Here is a 26,650-nt window from a genome sequence, read left to right as displayed (position 1 = left end):
CGAGGCTCAGAGGAGGCGCAGTGTGGAAAATATAAAGGTGCGGAGGTGCGCGCGCAGAGCGGGCTGGTGGCTGAGGGCGCGGTTGTCGTTTTCAATCAGGAGGGAGTCTCAGACTCTGAGCTCCAGATCCGGGCGAGTCTCTAGGGACTCAGACTCAAACGGGAGAAGCGGGATTGTCTGGCATCAGTTGGAACGTGAGGGCAGCTTTCTCTCCGAGGTTTGCAGCGGTTGCTGGGGTTCCACACATCCTCACAGGCTAAGAATATTTTATCTGGCCCAAACCCTGAAAAGTCATTCTGATCAACAAAGAAAAGATTGATGAAGAGTAGAACACAGCCCTGTGCCTTGTGACAAGGAGAGGAGACCAGATCCAGCAGACTGCATCAGACAAACATGTAAATTAACCATCCCTTTGCTATGCTCACCAGCCAATCAGGAGAGTATGCAAATTAACCCAACAAAGATGGCGGTTAATTTGCATACATAGGAGCAAAGTGGCAGAGTGAAGACTGAAGGCTCCATCCAGAGCCGAGAAGACTGAAGGCTCCATCCAGAGCGAAGGCCTGGATCCCGGGTGCCAGAGGAAAACGTGCTGGCAGCCAGGGGAAGGGAAGGCCTATTGCATGAATCTCTTCGTGCAATGGGCCTCTAGTATATATATTAGTTATTGTGATATATATGTATGGTCACATGATCTTATGGCTATAAAAGAAAACTGACATATGGAAATAAAGTCTCCTAATGAAGCTCTTTCTCTGTCGAGTCAAAGTTAGCATGCGGGCATGTACGCCCCTTAGCCCCACCGCAGTTTACCTACATCAGTACTCACCATTCATTGCCCCTTCCTTCACAGCTTAAAATTTTATAAGAAAGTCCTTATTAAACATATTAATTCAAACCAAAGGCAGCAAGTGTTGAGATGTCACTTGTCTTAATAGTGATGTAGATACTTGAATAGGTTTAGTAAATCAGCCAATCACTGGTGTTAAGGAGACAAGCGAGGCCGGGTCAGCAAATTGCAGAAAGAATTTACAAGTGTAATATTGTGTCCCTGTAAGAAGGCCATCGGCATTATTTTTCTGTTTCCACGCGAGGGTAGGAATGAAGTAGATTAAAATAAAAACAACAAAACAAAACTGCTCGTGGTTCTCCAAATAACAGTTTCCTACCAAAGACAAAATAACCGAAGCCCATGTGGAATGTGGTAACCTGCTTCATACTGGATTTTGAAATAGTCCAGGGATGAATCTATTATAGGACTGTAAAATGATTTGATCTCTAATGATTAATCTGTGTTCTCTTTTATTAAAAAAGGTAGGAGAAATATTATAACGTTTATATTTAGAAATAAGTTGAGATGTTCTAGATTTGTATAATAAACTATAGCTATATGAAATCCAATGGAAATGGGGAAATAAGTTCAAATGATTAGCACTTGGATTTTAATTTTCTGCTCTCTCCATTCACAAAAAGCGGAATAGTGGAAAGCAAACAAAGTATCAAAGATTTATTTCAAAAACAATGACAAAACAAAACAACCCCTCCCAAATTAATCATTAAGTTTTCATGTTTAATATTTAAGTGATTTTGTCTTTAGCTTACCTCAAACTACATCTTCTTACATATTTTACATGCAAGACTTAACACAGTATGAATAAGCCAGGAAATTGGGAGTTGCTAGGCATTACAAAAAAGAGAAGTCATTAATTCCTACATCCCCATTGTTGTCTCACCCCTCTCTCATGTTGTCATTTTACTGATGAAAAATCAAGTTGGCAAAATTCACAGAACCACCAGGTCTTGGCAGAGTGGGGACGCCACCCAGCTGTCCAGCCTCCAGATCCGTGCTTTTCAGAGTAATTCCTTAGCTGAAGGGCTCAGGCAGTCTCCAAGTGGGAATGCCTCATCATCTGATAGTTTTCTTACTTGCATTTGGAAGAATAAAATATTTTTCCATTTTTGTTTTATTTTCAGTAACATCTGTCTTTTGAAGAATACCCAAACGGGGACACCAACCAGAATAATGAAGCTCAGTGAAGTGGTATCTAGATTTTCACTGAAATCCTGTGTACTTTCTCACCTGGGTAAACTATGATTTCCTTAACGAGGTGACTGAACCATTAAATAAGAGTTGCGGATGGTATGTCTGATGGGCACCCATTTTATGTTCTCTGATGAAATAGACCAATGACATGTTGTCTTCTTCATGTGAAAAATTTTATTATGTCCTATATAACTAGAGTTTATATTTGAATTTAAGCTTACAATAATCACTTTGGTGTTCCTAATTTAAAAATGTTTGAAAGATTTTGAGATAAATTAACTTTAAAAAATTATTATTAAGACATTATTTCTTTAGAATGATTTTAGGTTCACAGCAAAATTGAGGGGAAGGTGTAGAGGTTTCCCATATACTCTCTACCCCCACATACCCACAGACCCCATTATCAACATCTCCCACCAGAGCAGTGCATTTGTTACAATTGATCAACCTGAATTGACACATCATAATTACGCAAAGTCCATAGTTTACATTATGATTCGTTCTTGGGGCTGTACTTGAATCGATGGGCTTGAACAAATGTATAAGGACATGCCTCCCTCATTATAGTGTCATACAGAGCATTTTACTGCCCTAAAACTCCTCTGTGTTCCACCTATTCATTTCTTCCTCACCCCCCAGCAAACTATTTTGTATGGAATTTACAAATACTATGACTGAGATTTTACAGATTCTACTGGTGAATTGATTCCCTAAATATGGTTTCTTCTGCTATCCAGCTTGTATTTGGGACATTTTCCCCAGTACAGCATTTGCAGACAGTAACATCGACAGTGTCATGGCTCCCGATGACTTTAGCTGTCGCAGCATTTGTACTTACCATCCCAGTTGTTTGTTTCTTACCTTCTTTTCTCAAGAATCGCCAAAGGAATCTGAAAGGTAAGGAGTTATGAGTAAGACTCATGTGTTACCTTTTAAAAACAACTGATCAAAATGCACCATTAAAAGTTCTGAGCAACTACAAATCTAGTCAAAATATCTGGAAAGGTAGATAAAACTTGCATAGAATTCCTCACCCCTCTCCCTTTCTGTTCCCTAGCTACTGCCCACAAACCCAGTACTACCAAGGATCCTTGGTTTTCTTTAGCTTAGGGAGGTCTCTATCTTTGGCAAAGGAAGAGCTGCTTAGTTCTGAATGGAAAGAAGAATATAAGGATGGCCACTCAGAGGCAGCTTAGTCCAATGTCTGGTTTAAGATCATTGAGCCTGGAGCAAAAAGACCTGGAAATATCATTGAAATGTTAAATCCAAAGTGGAGAGAAGTGGAAATGATGGCCTATATCAATTGGAGTGGGGATGGGGGTGTAGGGAGGTTTGAGAATATTCCACGTACTGAGGCATATTAACACGGGAAGCCATAATGAAGTGTGGGAAATTTCTTTGATCCTTAAAGGAACACTTGCTGGGGTCTTGCCCCTCATTGACAAGATTCACTAAAAAAAATAACCTTAAGATTAAATCTGTTTCAAAATCTGGAATGTATGTATTATCTACATTAGAATTCTCAGGGCCCTTAACATTTGTTTGACTCGGTTGCTCATTTTGGGGGAGAGTGTTCCCCAGAACAATCCAGCTAAGGGAAGCCCTTGAGTTCCTTGTCCATCAAGCAAGCCTGGTTTTCCATTGAGTGAGGCTGTAATTTCAGAAGTTCTTGTTCTATCACATGAAAATATATTTGTCACTTTCACTGATTTAACAAACTTAATACAATTTATTTGGTGCCTACTATATACCAGGCACTGTTCTAGACACTAGGGATACCATTAATGAACTAAATAGATAAAACAAACAAACAACAACAAAAAAAAACCTCCCTATTGGGACTAGAGTGGAAATGACAGGGAAGTAATCAGATTGGGGTATATTGTCAAAGAAAATGTCAGTGATTGCTTCAAGATTTGGGCCCACAGAATTGAAAGAATGGAGATGCCAATGACGGAGATGTGAAAGATGTTTCCAGGATCTGATATCTATTAGATGCTTAATGAGAAATGTTGAATTGGACTTAGAAAGGGAATTCTGGGATTAAGAAGATACATTTACACACTAGATCTGTGTTTGAGTGGCACCAGCAAACAGCTGGTAGAGAAGAAAGGAGGTTCAAAGAGCAAGTCTTGGAACATAATAAGTTTCAAAATTTAGAAAGATACCTTTGCAGTGTGTTATTTTGTGTAATCACTGGTCCTTTTAAAATTTTATTTATAAAATTCCCAATCAATACCTGTGAGAGAAATAACACATTTGGCCCTCAAAACAGGGCGACAGAGAATTATGGGTGCTACAAGCCAAGACTTGACTATTGACATTTAAATTAATTAAGATGAAATAAAACTAAGTATTCATTTTCTTAGCTGTACTAGCCACATTTTCAGTGGTCAATAGCCACGGGTGGTTAGTGCCTATTGTATCGGGTGGCATCAATGAAGAAAATGCTATTGGACAGCACCGCTCTGGACTGTGATCTTGTGCTAATTAGGAAAAGTTACTCCTTTCAGGAAGGTGCTGCTTGGATGTGAAGCCGGCGGTGGGTTCCACTCCTCCCTGTCTAAGCTGGCAGCAGCTCAGGGCGGCAGATTGCTAGGTAGCATGAAAATTCTTGCGTCTTTGAGATAGGCTGGGAGCATTGAAGGAAAGGAAAGAAGGAATGAAGATGCTAGGAACACTGACAAGAGAACAAGCTCAGATATTTTTTATGGAGGCAGGTGGTTCTCTTTTGAAAACTCATCTCCAACCTATAGCTCCTGGAGTCTGACTCAGTGATTTATGAAGAGTACTTTCAAAATGGGAAATGTTCTCTATTAAATGTCAACATGAATTGACTTACCTATGTGCTGTGAAAATGTTATTTTTCTTTAATATGTTTTATGTGATTCATGTATATTTCCCTTTTTGACCATTAGAAATCTTTGTCTCCTTAAAACATCTAAAGGCAGGTTACCAAGTACACGCACTAAAAAGAACAGAGCTATTTCTGGTTTCAGTCCACAAAGCTGCAGGCACAGCATCCCAGGTAAACAATGAAAACACTTTCCTCTGGTTGAGATCACTTTCTTTTGAGGACACTGATGGGAGCTAAGGTTGTGTGTCTCTGATGTGTGATTTGCTGTCCAGTGATCTGCCACACTCCATTTTACCATGACACTGATTTCTTGGGAGAAGAACTGGATGCTATTGATGTAAAAGGGCATAGAGCCTGCCAGAGAATGTGTACCGACACCATCTGCTGCCAAATTTTTTTTTACCTATTTTCCACCTCAAGAATCTGACCATGGAGGGAATTAAGACACAAGAAGGTAACATCATTGCTCCATTCCATCTCTTCGAGAGGAGCATCAAGTTTATACCATTTTGTTTCCAACCTGCAGGGGTAAATGTTACTTAAAAGTTTCTTCAAATGGATCTCCAACTAAAATACTTCATAGGACAGGAGGCATCTCTGGATATACATTAAGGTTATATAAGATTGATAATGGTGAGTTTCACATCACTTGAAAAAAATACATCTGAAGGAGCTATTCTATACTTACTATGTCATGACAAAGAGAGTCAATAATAGTCGCAGGGGGATTAAAATTAGTAAGAAAAACACCAATTTACAATGACCTGTTATTTTCACTTCTATCACCCATGCTGACCATGTTTGAACCATAAACAATGGGCCTTGACTAACTTGCATTGCCTAGTAGTAATTGGATACATTGCCTAGTAGTAATTGGATATGTGTTTTAATTTGCTGCATTTATGCAACTGGTATTTCATGGCGAGACTCATGATAGGCCAACACTTTCATGTCTGATTTTTTGTTATTGAGGCCAATTATCTTTCTTATTATCCTTTTTAATTGAAATATCAGCCAGCATCTTGGTTAATCAAATTATTCATTTTCTTTCCATTGGCCATTACTTGATCTTTAATTGAAACATAAACAATCATTATATGTTTGAAAAATTAGGGATCTATTCAAGAAATACTCAAGTAGCTCCCTTTCAGGGGCTTTCATTATTTCAGGTTCTGCATACTTATGAATACTCACAAAAATTACTGGAAAAACATTAATTTGTCATAGGGAGTGGAAATAAAAGAATTGTCTAGATTAAACAAGACTTATAACATAAAAATTAGAGTAAAACTCTGATCAGCAGTGTTTCCAGCCCAGTGGCCAATTCTGAGAATAGTAGCAAGAAATGATTTGTGGGCAAACAGAATTATCTAAGCCAGTGATTGTCAGCCTTTTCCATCTCATGGCACACATAAACAAATTACTAAAATTCTGCCCCACACCAAAAAAAAAAAAAAAAAAATTTTGCTGATTTGACAAAAAATAGGTACAATTTTGATTCATTCACAACGGGTGTTGTTGTGTTGACTGTTATCGGTTTTTTTTATAATCTAAGGAAAAAGAGATCAGTACCTCTGACTAAAGAGTCAGCTCTTGCATGGTTTAAAAGTTCTTGCAGCACATTAATTAAAAATTGCTAACCTAAAAGATAAACTCGCCAACAGGAAAAGGTGTAACACACACACTCCTTAAAATACCATCGCACCCTATTATTGATTAGGATTTATTGATTTACATAAAATCACGTGATTTAAGGCTTTTATTATTTAATGTCCAGGGGCTCTGATGGGAATCTTTGGATGGCTCCTTCTTCTTTACAGTCAGTCAAGGCAGTTATATCTCATACATTCCCTGTTTTCCTCACAATAAGTTTACCAAAGACAAGAAGGAGTATTTATAAGTCTGTTATCTTAGTTTAACCAAGCATTAAAAGGGACATAGCAAATTTTGTTGTTAGTGAAGTCGACATAGTTTATAAAATAGGAACCAGCACTTATGCCTTAAATTGCAGAATCCATTCTGCACCCTCCTTCCTTCATTATGTTCTTCTCTGTTGACAATATGAACTCTATTCTGTAAAGGTTACAGAATGTATCAGGTGTAATTGATAGCTAAAGCAGAAAATGTAAGATAAGGGAAAATAAAACTTTATGTCTTTTTAATGGACCTTCTGAATAAAGAGGCACAAGATAATTAGATTTTGCTGCACTCTATTGGATGAAATAGTATCCTAGTATGAATGGAAATGTCTAATCGAGATATTTATTATGTCTTGTAGTGTCATTGATCTATAATACAACTAAACTTTCTGAAGATACAGAAAAATTGCCATCCAAGGAAATATTTCTTAATACAAAGTATAATGCTAGACACAGAATCGGGATCTGCATTTAAAAAACAACAACAACCAGGCGACCCATATACCCACTGAGACATAAAAGCACTGCTCTAGAAAAATGTTGTTTATGAGGTCCTCACTCCCATTCTATGTAGGTTATTGGAGCACATTTGCCCAAGCCTCCAACCAGGAGGGTAGGGTCTGGTGTTTGGCATCTCAGGACATAGAAATAGAATGGACTCTCCTGCTTGAGGCATCCAAGACAGGAAACAAACACAGGGGATAACTCTGAACCAAAGTCCCTGAAAGGTATCAAGAGTTGCATCAGAGATCCCCAAACTGTCAACAAGACCAAAGGGCAGAAGCAGCTCACAAACAGAAAAGCATCCCAGGTTGGAATAGGAGTGATGGACCAAAGGTCAGCCCAAGGGGGAGAGAATGGGGGAGAACTGGACATACTGAGTGGGGGCTGCTCAACTTTTTATTATAGCAGTAGTTCTCAAACTTTAGCAGAGCTGATTAACAGTCAGATTACTGGGTTCCACCACTAGAAATTCTGATCACTGGGTCTGAGTTGGGGCTCAAGAAATTGCATTTCTAACAAATTCCCAGGTGATGTTATTGATCTGGAAGGGACACGTGACAAACAACTGATTTATTTAAAAGAACAACCAGGGCCCACTTGGCATGGCTCAGTGGTTCATGAGCATCGATCTATGAACCAGAAGGCCAGGGTTTGATTGGGATGTGGGCTCCATCCACAGTAAGGTGCATGTAGGAGGCATTCAGTCAATGATTCTTTCTCATTGCTGATGTTTCTATCTCTCTCTCTCCCTCTCCTTTCCTCTACCCTACATAATAAAAGGCCAGCCACCATAAGCATAATGACTGGAATGACCAGAGACCAGAACCACCACAGCCACTCCTGGGCTGGCCCCACCCCAAAGCAAGCAGTAAGGGGCAATCAGGCAGGCAGGCAGAGTGGTTAGGGGTGATCAGGTAGGCTCGCCATCACTGCTCTAGATAGAAAATATATGTAACTGAAACACCTTAACATGAAATCACTTCTTTCCGCATAAAAGCCCATCACTGGAAATTGGGAGTTGCTAGGCATTACAAAAAAGAGAAGTCATTAATATATATATAATAGCCAGTTAAATAGCAAAATAATTCAAATGTTTGAGAGCTATTTGGTAAAGGAAATTTTTTTCTCTATTATTTACTCCTTAGAGTAGAGTCACTTAAAGATTTGCATGTCTATGATGGCATTTTATATCAATCGCAAGTAAAAGAGAATACAACTTTCTTTGGGGTTCCAGAACTAATAATTCATGTTCAATATCAAATGGAAGAAAGTGGGTATGATATTGCCTTGTTGAAACTGCAAACAAGAATGAATTACAGGAGTATGTAGAATTTAAAATGGCAAGTTGCCTACAATGCTGAGCTAGATATCATGTGTCCTGACTCTAGCCATCTCTCCACGTGCTGTTATGAATGAAGAGTGTTTGCAAAGCTAGTCTTTCCTCCTGTTAAGACTGAAGGTTGACACTCATTCCGAATTACTGAATCTTATTCAGGGTTTAGGTAAAATGATATGCTTTCTGCAGGCTTCTTCAGATGCACAAAATGGCATAATTTTAATAACATTGGGATATCAAGGATGGTTTATAGCTTCCTTTTAGGAACAGAAGGATTGCAGGTCAGAGCAATAAAGCAACTTCCAGGGCACAGTCCAGTTGGCATGCTGGACAATGGGGGAGGCCATGGCTTGTCTCTCTTCCCTCATCCTGGACTGTGCAAACATGAGGGGTGGAAGGGTATGACAATGAGTGAAAATAAACAGATTAAATAAAGAAGATACTAAATAATGCAAACAGAAGGCAAATCCTCCTGGGAAAGAAGGTATCTTTTTCATCTATAAACATAACTAAATTTTATGTTTTAAAATTTAGGTTTTCAATGACCCATATGCCTACCTTCCAAAGCAGATAGAGATGTAATATATACTGATTGCTGGGGGACTGGATGGGGCACAGAGAAATAAGAGGTAAAAAAAAAAAAAAGATGTTTCTCTCCATGCCCCATTTTACAGGTAAACCACAATTTAATCATAACCTTTTCTGCTATATCACGTCTTCCAGCTAAAATGCAAGTAAAATAAAAACAGTATGTACTACAGAAAGTATGGTGAAAAAGAGGGAAAGACAAAACCCCCCAAGTGAGGAGGATACCACATCTGTTTGACTGAGAATTTTAAATATGACATTCGTTTTAGAGACAAATTATTTTTAATGAAGTTCAATGTGAAACCTAGCTCTTTTCTGTAAATGTTCTAGCCTGTTATCCAATTATTTTCTGTGGCAAGTTATTTCAGTTAGAGCCTTAAGTAATTTCTTAACTTATTAATGTTAACAAAATAGTACAATAGTGATAATAATGTCTCCCTTACACTGTAATTATAAAAGATCTATGAGACAAGCCCAGGATTTTTTTCTTTCTGGATTTTTATGCAGGTAAAATTTTGACTTTAAATACATTTATTTATATTTTAAATGCCTATTTATACTGATATTATATATATGATTATTCCATTAACAAACTACATTTTTTTAAAAATGTATTTTATTGATTTTTTACAGAGAGGAAGGGAGAGGAACAGAGAGTCAGAAACATCGATGAGAGAGAAACATCGATCAGCTGCCTCCTGCATACCCGCCACTGGGGATGTGCCTGCAACCACAGTACATGCCCTTGACCGGAATCGAACCTGGGACCCTTCAGTCCGCAGGCCAACACTCTATCCACTGAGCCAAACCGGTTATGGCAACAAACTAAATTTTTCACAGGCAAAATACAAAATACTCTCCAGAAAACCAAGATACCCCTGATGATGGCAAGATACCCAGGACATAAGATAACCAATCAGATGATCTGTGCAGGCTATAAAGACGGAGGGAAGGACACCTGTAAGGTAACAGCATTCTCAACTAACTAAGTATATTCAAAGTAGGGCACTGAACACATCTGGGTACTAACCAGGCCCCACCTGCTTAGCCTCTGAGATTTCACCCACATGTCAGAGATAGAACCGAACCTCCTGAGCTCATGCAGCAGTGTGGTGGTTGCCAGAGGGAAGGGGACTGGGTGTGGGGGATGGAGGGGACCTAATATATGGTGACAGAAGATGATTCGACTTAGGGTGGTGGGCACACAGTGCAATGCACTGATCTTGTAACATAGAAACACACACCTGAAACCTATGTGATCCTGTTGACCAATGTTAATACAAAATAAATTAATTTTTGAAAAAAGCAGTCTCCTGCCAATGAGCAAGGAACCCGGTGTATTTATTGGCTTTGCACTGGAGTTTATTAAAGGGCCATGGCAGAATTTGAGGTGAAATCACTCTGAGCCAAATACATTTCCAATGAGAAGCACCTGAACTGATCTGTATGCCTTTCCTCTTCTCCCCTTGTCCTAAGGAGAATTGGGGACCCCCTGTCCTGTAAACACAACAAGGGCCAGGTATCTGGTGGGCATCACAAGTTGGGGCGATGGCTGTGCCAAAAAGGAGCGACCAGGCAACTACACCAATGTGGTCAAGTATGTGGACTGGATTTTGGAGAAAACTCAGCAGCCCCAGAGTCCCCAGATGGCATTTGGCTCCCTGGGGGGCCAAGCAGATCACTCCCTGGGAGACAGTCTTGATTTCGCTGGAGGAGGCACTGTGCCCCCATTGTCCTCCACAGGTTACAATGCCAAGACAGTAACGGATTGAATGGGCTTGGTATTTGTAAGAAGACACCCAAAGAAAACAGCCATTTTCAAAATCCCCGTCCATGACAATCACACAGCCTCTTGCTTTTGGGTCATTCTGTTGATGAGCCAAAGAAACAGCCTCAGATGTTATTTTTTAAGATTAAAATATGGCCAGAAGGACCAGGGGAGAATCGAGTGGCCAAAAGGTGATGCAGAACAGTGAAGAGAAACTGTCAGAAACACATATGCTCAACCAAAAATGGGAACCAGAGAAAATAGGGACAAGGACAGTCACCCCAATGTGCAAGAATCAATACTCTATATGTGGGAACACATTTCTATTGTAAAGGAAGAACTTGACTCAATGGCATGTTTTCAGAATAGTCAGGACTTCTCTTTCCATCCCCCGGCTTCCACATTGTCCTCTGATGTCACTTTGTCACTGGCTTTTCCTCATCTTGCACCAGCCAGGGGCAGAACTTGCCTTTCCCTGTCCTGTGTGAGAGAATTTTCAGCATTCCAGTCAGCAGCATCCCCAAGTTCATTTAGAGAATTTACCCACTGGATTGATGCTCAAGTAGCAGTTAACAGTGGTCACAGATTGTCACAATGGTTTTCCTTCAGCAAGCCTTTCCATGGCATGTCTTTGAGGCCACCCAGTTGCCCTAGAGAGGGCAAGGGGCCAGGAAGAGGTGGTGGCCTGTGGACTCCAGCCGGCTCTCCCATCACCCCCTCATGTTGCGTGCATGCATGAGTGAACATTTTTGGGTGAACATTCCTGCTTTTCCAGGGCCATTCAACAAGTTAAAGATAAACTCTTCAGAGCAATTCTCTTTTTTAAAATATATGTTTAATGATTTCAGAGAGTAAGGGAGAGGGATAGAGAGATAGAAACATCAATGATGAGAGAGAATCATTGACTGGCTGCCTCCTGCACCCCCCACACTGGGGATCAAGCCTGAAACCTGGGCATGTGCCCTGACCAGGAATCAAACCATGACCTCCTTGTTCATAGGTCGATGCTCAACCACTGAGCTATGCTGGCAGGATGCAGAGGAATTCTTTAATTAGGAACATGCCTCTATGTGTGTGTGTGTGTGTGTGTGTGAGAGAGAGAGAGAGAGAGAGAGAGAGAAGTGCCGGAGGCTAAGACCAACAAGTAGTTAGCATATCAATGCGATATTCAGCAGGGCTGAAAATCAGCATAATATTGCCCTACTGTTGGACAAATGGCTCAAGGCAATCCCCTAATTTGATAATCCTTTTACTGTTTACCAAACTTTACCTTTGATATGCCTGTTTGCATTCCTAAAGGGCAAATATGTATTCAAGTGAATCAAAGCAAATGGGACCCAGGAGTCAGAGAGCCTCTCCACTAGAGAGAAAGGTTTCCCACCTGCCCCCCCCCCCATGCCTTCTAAATTCATATTTCTTGTCTAGTGCATCCATTTGTTTGAGGCCCCTTTTCCAGATCCTGAATCCTTGCTGCAAAAGGTTGTGGCATTCTGGCGCCCAACGTGGGGCATCTGGAGAAGATTCGCTGGATTGAAAAACAAAGAAAAAAGGCAATTCACCAGAAAGGTGGGAGGTTCAACGAAAAGGTAGAGAAATTCACTGTGCACAAAGCCTGTGCCAGCTTCAGAGTCGCGAACCGTAAAGTGGGTGGAAACATCTTTTACTTCAGCCAGGCTATAATGGGGAAAAATTAGAGTAAAAGGCAAAAACATCATTGTAAATTTTTAGCTTGTATGCTCAAGGATAAAGGAATTAAAATGTCAAAAGGTACTCTCTTAAATCAGGCTCAAGGAAAATGAGTGCACTTGTCATCTTTAACTATGTGGGCTCTTGTTTGAATGGCATTATGCCCAATTCGTATTGGTGATCAAAAGTCTGTAATATCTAAGGCCCCGGATCCTCCACCTCTAGTGTGGAAAGGCTCAACAGCTAGAGAAAATGGGGCTAACAGTCATTTTACAAAAGGACTCTTTAATTCTTTGCCTGAAAAGTACCATATGATGCCTTGGGACAGACAGATTTTAGCAAAAATAATTTTAGATGTCAGTCAATGCTATGGAGAGAAAGATCCATGAAAAGAACTCTGATTTATTAAGTCTTGTCTATGTGTTATGGGCGCTTGTCTGTTAATTGTTGTTTTATCTGTCTTTGTTGTTTGATTTAATTTGTTTATTGTTAGTCTATTAAGCATGCCTTTAATTTAATTTAATTTAATTTAATTTAATAGAAAAGAAACAGTAGATGGACAGACCATTACTGAATTTCCTCAAAGCAAACAGGATGTGGGGTGGGGAGAAAGAGTATGAGCAGTACACGTGGCCAATAACACAGGTTCTAAGAAAATTCCCCAGACAAAGGGAAGTAACTGAAAAAGGCCCCAGCCCATTAATTACTAGGTCCTTTGGTGATCCTGTAAAATGGACGCCCACTCCCGGGAGTGTTATTAAAAGTCTTATTTTTGCCATGTTTTTATTTCCCAGTCTGTCATTTGAAATTTGAATAGATGAGACATTTCTCACAATTTAGGGAGGCATCTGGGATTTCTGTATCCATGAAGAGAAAAAGGCTAGCTTAAGAGAAGGAGCGCCCGCCTGATTTTGGGTGGCCTCTTGGGCTGAGCCCCATCTCTTCATGGATGCTATAGAATAAACCCAAGGCTGTTTTTCTTTAAAAGATGGCAAAAACGACACAAGGAAAATATACAGGCTGTGTTTGGGCAATAAGATTAGTGTTTCCATAATAATGGGTAGTTCTTGAATAATAATGGACTGCATTTCAGGGTTGCCTCACAGGTCTCCAGGGGCACTCCTGGTTTTATAAAATAAAATAATACTTTAACATTAAAGCTACTGTAAGTCAGTAAGTTATCTCTGTTACAGAATTTGCCAAAGAAAATGCCTTGGATAATAATAATTGGCTTTAAAATCTCAAAATTATTAAAACATAAATAAATAAATGTAACTAAAATGAAGAATTTGTAATAAAGCTTTTAAGTAATAATTATAAATAGATTAATAACGAAAGTCCAGTCACTCAAGAGGAGACTGGCTGTACTCTGTGTTAGAGGAAAGGGCCAGTCCCAGAGAAGCCACAGCCATAACCTTACCTGTTCTCTCTAAGGAAGAATGTGACAGTTTTATATTCAAGTGGCTATGAGCCTGCTCCCTCTTCCCCCTGCCTTCTCATCAGCTTTCCGCGTGACAGGCAGGGATATTCGTCAGCCTCATATATAGTTTTCCAAATTCTTTGGTAGCTTAAAACTTTACAGTGATGGCGAACCTATGACACGCGTGTCAGAGGTGACATGCGAACTCATTTTTTTGATTGATTTTTCTTTGTTAAATGGCATTTAAATATATAAAATAAATATAAAAAAATATGTCTTTGTTTTACTATGGTTGCAAATATCAAAAAAATTTCTATATGTGATCTGGCACCAGAGTTAAGTTAGGGTTTTTCAAAATAAAAAATTATTAAATATCTAGGTATTTTAAAATGACAAAATACTGAAATATTAACCTGAGTTTGCCTCATATAAAAAATCTAGAGGATAGATTCAAATCTATTAATTAAATAAGTCTTGTATTTTATTTGAAATATATCTTTAAAAATATAAATGTATTACTAATCTAAGAAATGCCAAGTATTTAACTTGCCACCTAAAATTTGAGGCTTCTAAGAGTTTAAAAGTTCAAATTAAGTTGGGAGAAATTATATGGTTATGATAACAAAATACATAAAGTATAGAAATTCATCTTTCAGAAAAATAATTCTTATATTTTCTCTCGAAAAATTAGTAGTTTAAAATATATTGTAGTCTTTATGTGTACCACGTGTGGACAAAAGGGGCCACATGCTGACCTGACAAGCTCAGGAGAGGCCTGCATGGCAGTTTTGCAGAGCCGGAGACCTAAAGTAACCACAAAGGATGGTCTGAAATTAAACTTTAACTAAAAGCAGTTATGGTGGGCAGTTACGTCCTAGGCCAGTATCTTCACTGACAAGGTCAACCTTTACCTTAACTGAGCCTATCTGTCTTTTTGCATCTATGATAGCATACCCTTGAAATGTCTGGGTAACTTCTGACTTCCCTGTATCTGGAGCCCCTGGGGCACAACCAGGTATGCTGGGTCCCAGGACAGATACCACAAATTCCTTCATCATCATGTTAATTGTTCCTGCACTCACCTAAGTATGTGTCCATTATTTTACTTTTTATCCAATCCCAGGGGTTTCCCTGCTTTGCTTTATCCCTCCTCCTTAATCTATCACCAATGAATTTCATGTAACCCACCTATGTTCCTCCTTTGATTGAAATGTATAAATACAAATGTAAACCCGCCATTCTCCGGAGCATTATCTCAATTAGCTGAGGTTCTGCTTCCCGGCATATGTCGACAGTTTGGCTCAAATAAACTCACAAAAATTCTTTACAGGTTTCAATGGTTTTTTTACGTTAACACACGTGTAGTAAAATTTCAACTTAGAATATAATATTTTATTGGCCTGATTTTTTTAAAAAAAGGAGAATTAACTCTATGGTCTGAACCAAATTTTTAATATAAAAACCAATTTAAATTTAATTGATATCTTTTAGAATAATTACAAAAAGTGTACTGATAAATGTCAATTTAAGAAATGCTGGCTGTTTACTTTTAATTATCATTGTAAAATTAAGGTTTAAATATTGTAGTTTTAATAATAGAAGGTAGGACATACATTTTAAAGGAAAAGGTCTATACAAATTGCTGAAGGTATATACAAGTTAATAACGGAAAGAAAGAATATTAGAGTAGAAATGCATTTTTGAAGGACATAAAAAGAAGGTTTGAAGACTAATTTGAAAGTATGAAATTTATAAAGGTTATGTATATAATGAGAAGGAAAAAAGAAGTTTTGAAAGAGAGAAATGAATTCTAAAGTTAACTATTTGCAAAAGTTATAAAAGGGTCATAAAATCCCAAGGAAGTTTAAACAAAGGCAAGACCACTACCCTTATCTCCTGCCAAGGACAGAGTAAATGGCTAATACAAAAAGAGAGGGCAGAACAAGGTTACATACATAATGCCTCAGACAGACTGCTCTTCAGATAGGCTGGGGGGTGGGGTGGCATTTGTACTTCATAGGTCAAATGTATAAGTTTGCTTACTTTAATTAATAAAGATGCATACTTTCAATAAAGATGCATACTTTAATTACTTGATAAATTAGCTTTTTACAATATAATTAAGGTCTCATATAAACTCATTTATATGAGAAGCCGATATTTTATGAGCAATTGGTTCTAACAAAGTCCAAAGTAAAATTTGCATACGTATGCAAATGAGCACTAGCCAAAAAGAATGCTGTTTAAAAGTAAATTTAAGCTTAATAAAAAGAAGAAATTTTAAAATCTCTTCCGCTACTATTTACAAAGTAAACTAAAAATTATTATTCAAGCATTAAATCTCACCATTAATGAGACACCATAAGTAAAAAAAGAGTTACTTTTACTTGAAATGTATGCATTGTAGTATTGACCAGTGTACCTCTCTCCTACTGGTTTTTCTGAAAGGCAACCAAGTTTGTTGCTCTGTTTAAAAGAAAGTAAAAGAAACTCCTTAAATGTGGCTTAGAGATTGCTCTGGGAAAAGATACAGAGGGAAATGGTCTTTAAATATCTAGGAACTGTAATTAAAAGTCAATGTATTAGGCCTCAAAAGGTGGAAATCCTAAAAAATTGCCTTAAAACTTTAAATGACTTTTAGAAATTATTAGAGAACATTAATTAGTTAAGACCTTATCTAAAAATCCCTATGGGAGAAATGGAAAATTTATTCAATATACCTAGAAATCCTAACAAAGCTTTTATTAAGTGTATGCAAAGATCTACAGAATCATTTTCTAATTTCACGGCTCGCATGTAACAGCAGTTTGCAACCATCTAAAAAATATAAATGCCAAGCGGTTTGTGGCCACCTGGTAAATCCTATCTTACCTAAGCCAAGGACACTTAAAAATAAATAATTTGCATTTTGCCTCCCTAAACAAAGCTTGTCAATATATTCAAAAAGACTAATAGCAGAAATCCAATTAGTGTCATTTACTGTCCACACCCAAGGACAAATAAAGTCAGAAAATAAACCTTATTTCAGACTGATTTAAATTGGAAAATTGGATTAAGTGGATATTCAGGGATACTTAGTTGTCACCTACTAAAAACAAGTTTTATATTACACCCCTACTATTATACCAAAAAATACTAGGGAGGAACCTATTCCTGGAGCATTAACTATTTTTTACTGATGGTTCATCTAATGGTAAAGCTGCTTATCATGCAATGAATACAGACCAGTCATGCTTCTGTGCAAAGAATTGAATTAGAAGCCATCAGGGCTGCATCGCAGGAATTCCACAAGCCTCTTAATATTATTTCTAATCTGCCTATACTGCTGGCCTGGTAAATAGAATTGAGACTGCTCGATTAAAATGGCTCAGTGACCAGAATCTATTTACCCCATTTAAATTGTCCTGGTCCTTTAACAAAAGGAAATGCATGTGCCGATCAACTAGTTGCTTTATTAAAACTGGCCACACACACACAAAAAACAGGCCACAGAATCTCATCAGCTTTTACATTAGCCTGCCAAAATATTGTGCAGCAGGCAAAACAGATTATCAAGGAATGTCCCCCTTGCATGTTACATCTGCCTCAAGGGCTCTAAAATCCCAACTTAAAAAACAAAAAGAAGGGATAGTGGAGAAATCTCCTGTAAGTAAATTACATCGAGCCTTAATTACTTTAAATTTTTTCACTTTAAATTTTTTCACTTATAATGCTGATGGCAAGACATTCATAGAATTACACTAGTGTAAGAATAAGCCAAAGGAAAATGGTCTGGTTAAATAGGAAGAACCCGAGTCTGGTTTATGGAAGGGTCCCTTTATTAACTTTTAGTCGAGGATATGTTTGTGTATTTCTAGAAAACTCCTCCAAGCCCATGTGGGTTCCTGCAACATGAATCCGAGAGAGGACCTTGCACCCTGAGCTTCACCCTGTACCTGTGGCTGCAGACAGTCGACTGCTCCAGTCACGGATAGCAGTGGACCCGGGCTGAAGATAAGGAATGGGAGGAGAAGAAGACAGAGGAGGAACAGTCCAGAGATGACCTGGGAGTGATGAAGAAGCCTAGCAGTCATCAGTTGTGCGATGGTGCAGGTTGCCCTGGACAAAGCCAAAGAAGGTCGGACCTGCATTGTCATTGCCCACAGTTTATCCACCATCCAGAACTCGAATATCATCGCTGTCATGTCACAGGGGACAGTGATTGGGAAGGGGACTCAACGAACTGATGGCCCAAGAAGGAGCCTACTGCAGACTAATTCCTTAAATGCCTGGCAGCAATTTAAAAGTCCACGAAAGAACTCAATCATTTTCATTGTCTTGTGTCTTTATTTCTAGTCTACAGATGCAGAATGAAAAGTCTTCAAAGGACTCAAACCCTGCAAATGGCATACAGCTTTTTAAATTTATTAAGAAAACAAAAAGGGGGAAATGCTGGAGGCTAAGACCAACAAGTAGTTAGCATATCAATGTGATATTCAGCAGGGCTGAAAATCAGCATAATATTGCCCTACTGTTGGCCAAATGGCTCAAGGCAATCCCCTAACCTGATAATCCTTTTACTGTTTACCAAACTTTACCTTTGATGTGCCTGTTTGCATTCCTAAAGGGCAAATGTGTATTCAAGTGAATCAAAGCAAACAGGACCCAGGAGTGAGAGAGCCCCTCCACCACAGAGAAAGGTTCTCCGCCTGGCCCCCCATGCCTTCTAAATTCATATTTCTTGTCTAGTGCATCCGTTTGTTCACAGCCCCTTTTCCAGATCCTGAATCCTTGCTGCAAAAGTTTGTGGGGGTGGGGGTGGGGGGGGGGAAGGGTAATAAACAAATGTCTCATAATGTCAACACTTCACTTAATGCCTCTGTATCTCTGGGTCTCTGTGGTTCCTCACCTCAGGCTTGGTTGCCCAGGGCTTCCATAGCAAATTACCAGAAAGGGAGTGTTTCTGCTCTCGCAGTTCCAAAGGCTAGCAGTCCAAAACAAGTTGTCAGCGGGCACACTTCCTCTGGGCCTTCCAGGGAAGAGTCCTTCCTGCCTCTTTCAGCCTCAGGTGTGCCCAGGTGTCCTTGGCTTGTGGCACTATCCTTCTGTCTGCCTACATCTTAGTTTCCTCTCCTGTGTCTCTTCCCTCTTCTTATAAGGACACTGGTGCTATCGGATAAAGAGCCCATCCAACTGTATAGACTATGTCATTTAGTCATTATCCATTTAACCCAAATCTTAGGGGAGATTACATTCAAAACACCTGGCACCAAGCCGATAGTCTCTAAATGGATTCCTTCCTGTTTGCCTCTGGGAATCAGGCAGTGTTATTGCAAAGGCAGTATGTGGTGTGGGGTTCCCAGGTGGGGGTGTAATTGTGTGCAGGTGTTTGTTTCACCTGCTCTACCTACAGGGTGTTGACCTTTATCTTTTATCTCCCCCCTCCCCACCCCCTCCCCCTCGAGGAGGCAGCTTTCTTCTTGCACCATACACTTCCCCAGGGAACTGGGTACACTTCCTAACCTCCAGAGCCCTTGAGAGGACACTGTGCTGGGCAGAGGCAGGGGTTTCCATGCCCAGGGGATTGGTAGATAATATCAGTGCTTGGACGTTATCAAAAGAACAGTCCAGGTGGTTCTCGTGGCTTTGGTCGGGAGGGCACCTTCCCGAGGTAGACAGAATACAGACCCTTTGTCGTCGCCTGGGACACAGTATCAAGCACCAAGTACAGGCTTTTCTAAGTCTCTGCTTCCACCATTTAAAACAATTATTATCCTCATTATAGGAATGGAAAAGCAGGAGAGAGAAATCAAGGCAAAAGTTCCTTCCTCAGAAATATCCTGTAATTGAACAAATTGCTATTTGGCTTGGGATCTGCATGTATTTCTTAGACCATTACTTTGTTCATTTGGGAGAAGGATTAATAAGGATGTTTCAAAATATTTATCCATTATATATATTTCAATGTGTTTGCCAAATGGCAGCCATCAAGAGAGGGTAGGGACCACTCTTTCTTGGACAGGCCACTGTGTTCTGTTCCAGCTGTTTGCTTGGGGTTGGGGGTGAAGTGGATGGAGAAAGGGCTGGCAATGTTCACTATCATAACTATGGTGATGGTTTTGTGGGTGCATGCATGTGGAGTTTGGGAACGATGAGTTTTGATTCATTTAAATATCAAATATTTAGCCCAAACTGGTTTAGCTCAGTGGATAAAGCATCGGCCTGTGGACTGAAGGCTCCTAGGTTTGATTCCTAACAAGTACACATGCCCGGGTTGTGGGCTCAATCCCAGTAGGGGGCATTCAGGAGGCAGTCAATCAATGATTCTCTCTCATCATTGATGTTTCTATCTCTCTCTCCCTCTCCCTTCCTCTCTAAAATCAATAAAAAAATATATTTTAAAAAATAAAAATAAATATCAAATATTTTACTATTTAATAAATATTAAATATTTTCAAAAAAATAAAAACAGAGGACTATGTTTCTGACTTGAAAGTTAAATGATCTTTATTGAGGTTCTACTTGGTAAGCGGGAAATGGAATGAGGGGCTGAAATGTGATGGGCAGCCTTCAGCGCTCCCTCCGACCATTGGTCCGTGAGGTCAGCAGCGTGTTGATGGCTGTGCCGCAGTCGGAAGGATCGCGTCCAGCTACATCACAGGCTTGGTGCTCCGCTTGCTCACTGCTCTCACTTAGCTGAGGTCCAGCATCATGCATCTATATCCAAGGTTCCAGTCCTTTCCTTCCTGTCACTCAGAAGGGAAATAAAACTCAGACACAGTCATCTCAGCTACCCTGGAGGATCAGAATATCAAACTCAAAGCTGCTCTAGTTTCTAATCAACCTTTTTTTTTTTTTTTTGCCTTGACCGATTGCACTTTGATGAGACCAAAGGGGGGCGCTATTTGACACATGAATTATTGGGAAGAGACCTTAGTGATCGTATCCACAGAGATGAAGCTGGGCTGTGGAGGGACCTCTCCCAGCTCACACGGCGAGTTAGGGGAAGAGCTGAACCTGGAAAACCCAGGTCTAACCACAGAGCCCCGTTTCAGGTGCTGGTGTAAATGTGAGGAGAGGCGCATAGGAGAGCTAGGCTGCCCCTTGGTCAGGGCAGGCATCTCTTTTGCTGCCACATACATATTAGAACGAGACAAGATTCTAAGACGCCCCACTTATGACTGAAAGGCCTTTACGTTCATTTGCTGTGCCACCTGCATGGGTGGCATTGACGTTGAGGCTGGGCTCAGCTCTCATTCAGGATCTGCATGTCCTCCCTGTTCAGCCTCAACTCCAGCAGCTGCCAGTACAGTGTCTGGGAATCAGGTGTGTTGCAGTAAACTAGGAGGTTCTGGAGCAGCCTTTGAAACAATCCCATGGAGGACGTGGCCGCGGGGTCATCATCTATATCATTATCATTTCATTCTATCCAAACAAGAGTTAAAGTGCACATTCCAGAGTTAAGTGAACAGCTTGTCCAAAGGATGTCATAGACCTAAAATTCAGGAGGCCCAACCACCAGTGATCAGTACTGTTAATAATAATAGCAGTATCATCTTGATTAAAAAGAATAAGACAAGGGGTCTACGCTGCACTCGGAACCGCCACCACGGTCGCCTACAAGCTGGTGCTGATCTGGCCTGGCGAGAGCGCGTGGAACCTGGAGAACCGCTTCGGCAGCTGGTACCACGTAGACCTAAGCCCGGCAGGGCACGAGGAGGCAAAGCGTGGCAGGCAGGCACTGTGAGATGCCGACTATGAGTTTGACATCTGCTTCACCTCAGTGCAGAAGAGAGCGATTCGGACCCCCTGCACAGTGCTGGGTGCCATTGACCACCTGTGGCTGCCTGTAGTGAGGACTTGGCATCTCAATGAGTGGCACTGTGGGGGGGTCTAACTGGCCTTAACAAAGCAGAAACTGCTGCCAAGCATGGCAAGGCCCAGGTAAAGATCTGGAGGCACTCCTATGATATCCCACCATCACCGATGGAGCCTGACCATCCCTTCTACAGCAACATCAGCAAGGATCGCAGGTATGCAGACCTCACTGAAGATCAGCCACCCTCCTGTGAGAGTCTGAAGGACACTATTGCCAGAGCTCTGCCCTTTTGGAATGAAGAAATAGTGCCCCCGATTGAGGAGGGTACACGGGTACTCATTGCAGCCCATGGCAGCAGCCTTCCGGGCCTTGTCAAACATCTGGAGGGGCTTTCTGAAGAAGCTGTCATGGAGCTGAGCCTGCTGACTGGGATTCCCATTGTCTATGAATTGGACAAGAACTTGAAGCCCATCAAGCCCATGCTGTTCCTGGGGGTTGAAGAGACCGTGCGCAAAGCCATGGAGGCTGTGGCTGCCCAGGGCAAAGCCAAGAAGTGAAGGTGAGCAGGCAGAGACTTCCCCCAGGACACCCTCCCTCCCATCCCATTCCTCTGCATCTCTCCTGTGCACATGCCACACTGCCCACATCTGTAGGCATCTTAGGTTGTAGCTGCAGATGGAGACGAGTGGCTCCCAATTTTGGTTTAGCCATTTTGTCTCCTGCACCCACTCCCTTCATGCAATCTAGTCAGAATGGCACCTCTGGGGCATGGGGCCTCAGTCCAAGCTGAGGGAGACTCTAATCTAAGCAAGTCCAGAGGTAATAACTCCGTTTTTGCTAGTGTTTTGTTTATTACTAAGGACCTGCTTGAGAGCAGGGGGGCAGGGAAGAGCCATGTTAAGGCGTGACCCATGAGGATAGGCCAGAGTGCCTGCTTGTGTTCCCCAGAGCAGTCCTGTGCTATTCCGTAGTCAGGTGAACTGACGGGGGCTCCAGTCATTCCAGTGGAAGATGAGTGCATGGTGATTCAAACAAACATTTCCTCCCTGACCCCAGAAAAGCCGGCTCCAGAAGATTGGGATCAATCCTGAATGTTTACATGTTGCATTTACTTAACCAAAAAAAAAAAAAAAGTATCCTATATAATAAAAGGCTAATATGCAAATCGACCAAACAGCGGAATGACCGGTTGCTATGAGGCGCACTGACCACCAGGGGGCAGACGCTCAACTCAGGAGCTGCTCCCTGGTGCTCAGTGTGCTCCCACAGGGGGAGCGCTGCTCAGCCACAAGCCTGGCTGATGGCTAGTGAGCGCAACAGCAGTGGGGGGAGCCTCTCCTGCCTCATTGGCAGTCCTAAGGATTTCTGCTGCCTGGCCCACTCCCCATGGGCGTGGGCTCAGTCAGACATCCCCCTAGAGCTCCCGGACTGTGAGAAGGCATAGGCCAGGCTGAGGGACCCCCGCTGAGTGCATGAATTTTCATGCACTGAGCCTCTAGTATCTATATAAAATAATACAAAACAAAAACCCCTTTGGGGTTTTTCGTGGCGGTTGAACTACTCCCACATGTGGTCATCACAAAAGAAGCCCTTCCTCACACCAAGGTGGGATGAGCTCCTTGACTGTAGGAGTCATCCTGCCCTGTTAGAAGCCCTCCACGGCCGTATTGTCTCATGGGAGTGAAAAGCCTCTTGATCACGTGCTGGAGTGTCTCTCACTGTGCGTGAGTTCTGAATCCTGTTCCCGTGGCTTGGCCCTGCCACTTGGGCCCAGTAAGCATTTTGAGCATAACTACTAAATCTTTTTCAGACCAGTCTAATAAAGGAGAGATGTGCAATAAGAAAAAACAACAACATGGAATAAGACAAGGAATACAGTGAGAAGGTAACAATGTCTAGCTCTGATGGCATGCCTGCGGAGTGCTGCACACTGTGCTGTGTGCTTTGCTCCTTGTTACACCGCACACCCCTTGTTACACCGTGTAAGATAAGGTATGATTACTCCCATCGTAATGTAATTCAATGTCATTGTTTTTACAGGAGGAAGAAAGAAATATCAGCTTGTCAACATTTTCAACTCAATTCTCCACCTTCCCACTAGATGGCACTTTTAACCTACATTTCAAACCACAGCATCTGGACAGCATGCACTTAATTTATAATGTGATTAAGCACGTTCCGAGAGCAGGTAATATCTGGAAATATGAAATCAACTCGACTGCTTCAATTTGATTTTGCTTGACTTTGCAAATATGATTGTTGTAAATATCGATCTAGTCCCCCAGCTTTGGGTTGTCACTTCCCTGTAGGGACTAGCTATTGAGAGCCCCTAACAGTGGGTGCCAGTCGGGGGTGTACCAAGGTGACCTCCCCAGACACCCTGAGGACTGCGGAGGACTGCAGTGGACTGCTTACCTGCATGCCTCTAACCCAGCCTTGTTGTTACTTGCCATCTTGCTGAGTCATGTGGCTCAGAACTCCTGTTTGCCATGTCTTTGTGGTTTCCTCTAAGTGTTGCAGCCCTCCCCACCTTTTCACCATCCCCACTCCCCAGCCTTCTGGTCACTCCCCTCCCCCACACCTGCCCCGCTGGACGTGTGAACTGAACCTTCTCTTTTGATTACTCAGAATATTGCTAAGATCACGTTGCAGTATTTAAAAGAAAACCACAAGCAAATGCCTTTGACTATGGAAGGCTTGGTGATAACAAAAAAAAAGAAAGAAAGGAAGAAAGAAAGAAAGAAAGAAAGAAAGAAAGAAAGAAAGAAAGAAAGAAAGAAAGAAAGAAAGAAAGAAAGAAAGAAAGAAAGAAAGAAAGAAAAAACAACACACACTCCTACTCTACACACACACACACACACACACACACGCGCGCGCGCGCGCGCACACACACACTCATGGATATGGACACCACTCTGAGTCGCCAGGGGCAGGTGCCTCCGCAGGTTTCCCTAGGAGCTGTGACTCCCCAGCCCTCGCTTGCAGGGACAGCTTCAGCGCTTTCCAACCACAGACCCACAGGAGCAAAACCAGACTCGGTGGGGCCCAAACTTGTGCTATTTTGTGACTATGACGTAGAAGGCCTTTTAGAAGTAAAACTTTGGTTTGTCCCTTCGTGTGGACAGAGAAAGACCCAAGATATGAATTTGCCCTGACTGTGGACAGCGTCTAGTACAGTGGTTCTCAATCTTGGCTGCACATTAGAATCACCCGGGGATCTTCTTAAAATCCTGATTTCTGGGCCTCATCCTCTGGAAATTCTGTTTCTTTGTTATGGGGTGAAGCCACAACATTAGTAACAAAGAAACAGAATTTCCGGAGGACGAGGCCCAGAAATCAGGATTTCAAAAAGATTCCCAGGTGATTCTAATGTGCAGCCAAGGTTGAGAACCACTGGTCTAGTAAGTTGGCCAGTGGGCTAGGGACTTGGAGAGAGAAATGAAATAAAACTGGTGGAAGACAAGTCTGGGGAAGAGGGATGTAGCTGCAGGACACGGAAGGGCATGTGCAATCGTCATAGCTTCCAGGTATGGCCACGAGAGGGCGCAGCTATGCTGTGAATTGAATATCAACTCCAGACTGCTCAGAGTTGAGAGAAATGGAGAAATTACTTGAAGCCTTAATTTGTCATTCCCCTCCCAGTCCTTATGCTTTCTTCCATTTTCAGCCCTCATGTTGTCACAACTTACTGGAGCCCAGTCTCAGCTTGAGCACCCTATAACCAAATTATGATTCAACCCTGCTAACCAGGCCTATTTAGGTATCTCGGGATATCTGAAAGGAGCAGATGCTATGCATCCTCACCTGGCCCCCAGGAAGCACTTAGAGACTCTGCAGTGCCTGCCTGGACAATGCCAGACCGGCCGGAATCACCTCCCCAGTTCCACCACTACACCAAGAAGCTAAAATCACCTTCTATGGAATAAAAAAGTTAAAAACCAAGGAAAAACAACAACAAGCAAACAAAACCTTCAGAAAGTGAGTTTGGAAGATGACTGGCAGCAGTGGGCATTTTTTGTTTTTTGAGTGCCACATATTTTGCGGGGGTGGAAGGATGAGAGGGTGGGAGGGTGGGGAATGAAGCCTTAGGAAGTCATATTTTATTTACATTAAGCCATTGAGCTGTTTATCTAAGAAGACAGCACGGTCTCTTTTAGAATCCAGAGCAAAGTTGTACACGGAAGTATTTTGGGGGATGAATTTCAGTTCCAGAGTTCCTTTTAAACTTACTGCAGAGGACTCGAGATGCAAATTATCAAAAATACTCAAAACTCCCAGAGACAAACTAATGAGATTAACTGTATTAACCATTATCCAGCTCATCCAAGAATAAGTATTACAATTGATTCTGAGGCCTATAACTGCTGTGTTTTATGACTGAAGGTATGAGATAGGAAAGAAACTTAAAATATAAGTCATAATTATATAAATGAAAATTGTTAAATGGAGGAGAACTTATTGAAAATGTTGTATTTCAGATATTTCTTTGCAAAACAAAAGAAAAGTCATATCCCTTTCAAACACATACATTGCGTTGGTGAAATAACTAGTTTCATTCCCGAAAAAGGGGGGAAGAGGGATCTAGATATACCTGATTCATGCATTTTAAAATAAATGTCAATTTTCAAAAAAATTTCTTTGTTGATGTCATAGGTCTAAAAAAGTAGTTATCTTTCTTTCAATGAATCAAGTCATAAAATTTCTGTTAAATATTTTATTATGTGCTTAGA

The 26,650-nt window shown here is 41.1% G+C and overlaps 1 protein-coding gene and 1 pseudogene across 1 annotated transcript in view; both read left to right on the top strand.

The window, feature by feature from the left end:
* LOC102250308 (coagulation factor XI) overlaps positions 1 to 11,020 on the top strand; it is an 18,319-nt gene extending 7,299 nt beyond the window's left edge. Inside the window, 12 exon segments of the mRNA XM_014532238.1 lie at positions 1,975 to 2,084; positions 2,782 to 2,941; positions 4,963 to 5,072; positions 5,174 to 5,295; positions 5,297 to 5,355; positions 5,428 to 5,534; positions 6,913 to 6,976; positions 8,470 to 8,645; positions 9,195 to 9,283; positions 10,082 to 10,214; positions 10,724 to 10,761; positions 10,763 to 11,020. Of these exon segments, the coding sequence (XP_014387724.1) occupies positions 1,975 to 2,084; positions 2,782 to 2,941; positions 4,963 to 5,072; positions 5,174 to 5,295; positions 5,297 to 5,355; positions 5,428 to 5,534; positions 6,913 to 6,976; positions 8,470 to 8,645; positions 9,195 to 9,283; positions 10,082 to 10,214; positions 10,724 to 10,761; positions 10,763 to 11,020 (1,426 nt within the window).
* A 7,185-nt stretch (positions 11,021 to 18,205) lies between these two features.
* LOC102250008 lies at positions 18,206 to 22,708 on the top strand (annotated as a pseudogene).
* Positions 22,709 to 26,650: the final 3,942 nt, after the last annotated feature.

This window comes from Myotis brandtii, unplaced genomic scaffold (genome assembly GCF_000412655.1).
Source record: "Myotis brandtii unplaced genomic scaffold, ASM41265v1 scaffold866, whole genome shotgun sequence".
Classification (NCBI taxonomy): domain Eukaryota; kingdom Metazoa; phylum Chordata; class Mammalia; order Chiroptera; family Vespertilionidae; genus Myotis; species Myotis brandtii.
This window is presented reverse-complemented; position numbering and strand designations above follow the sequence as displayed.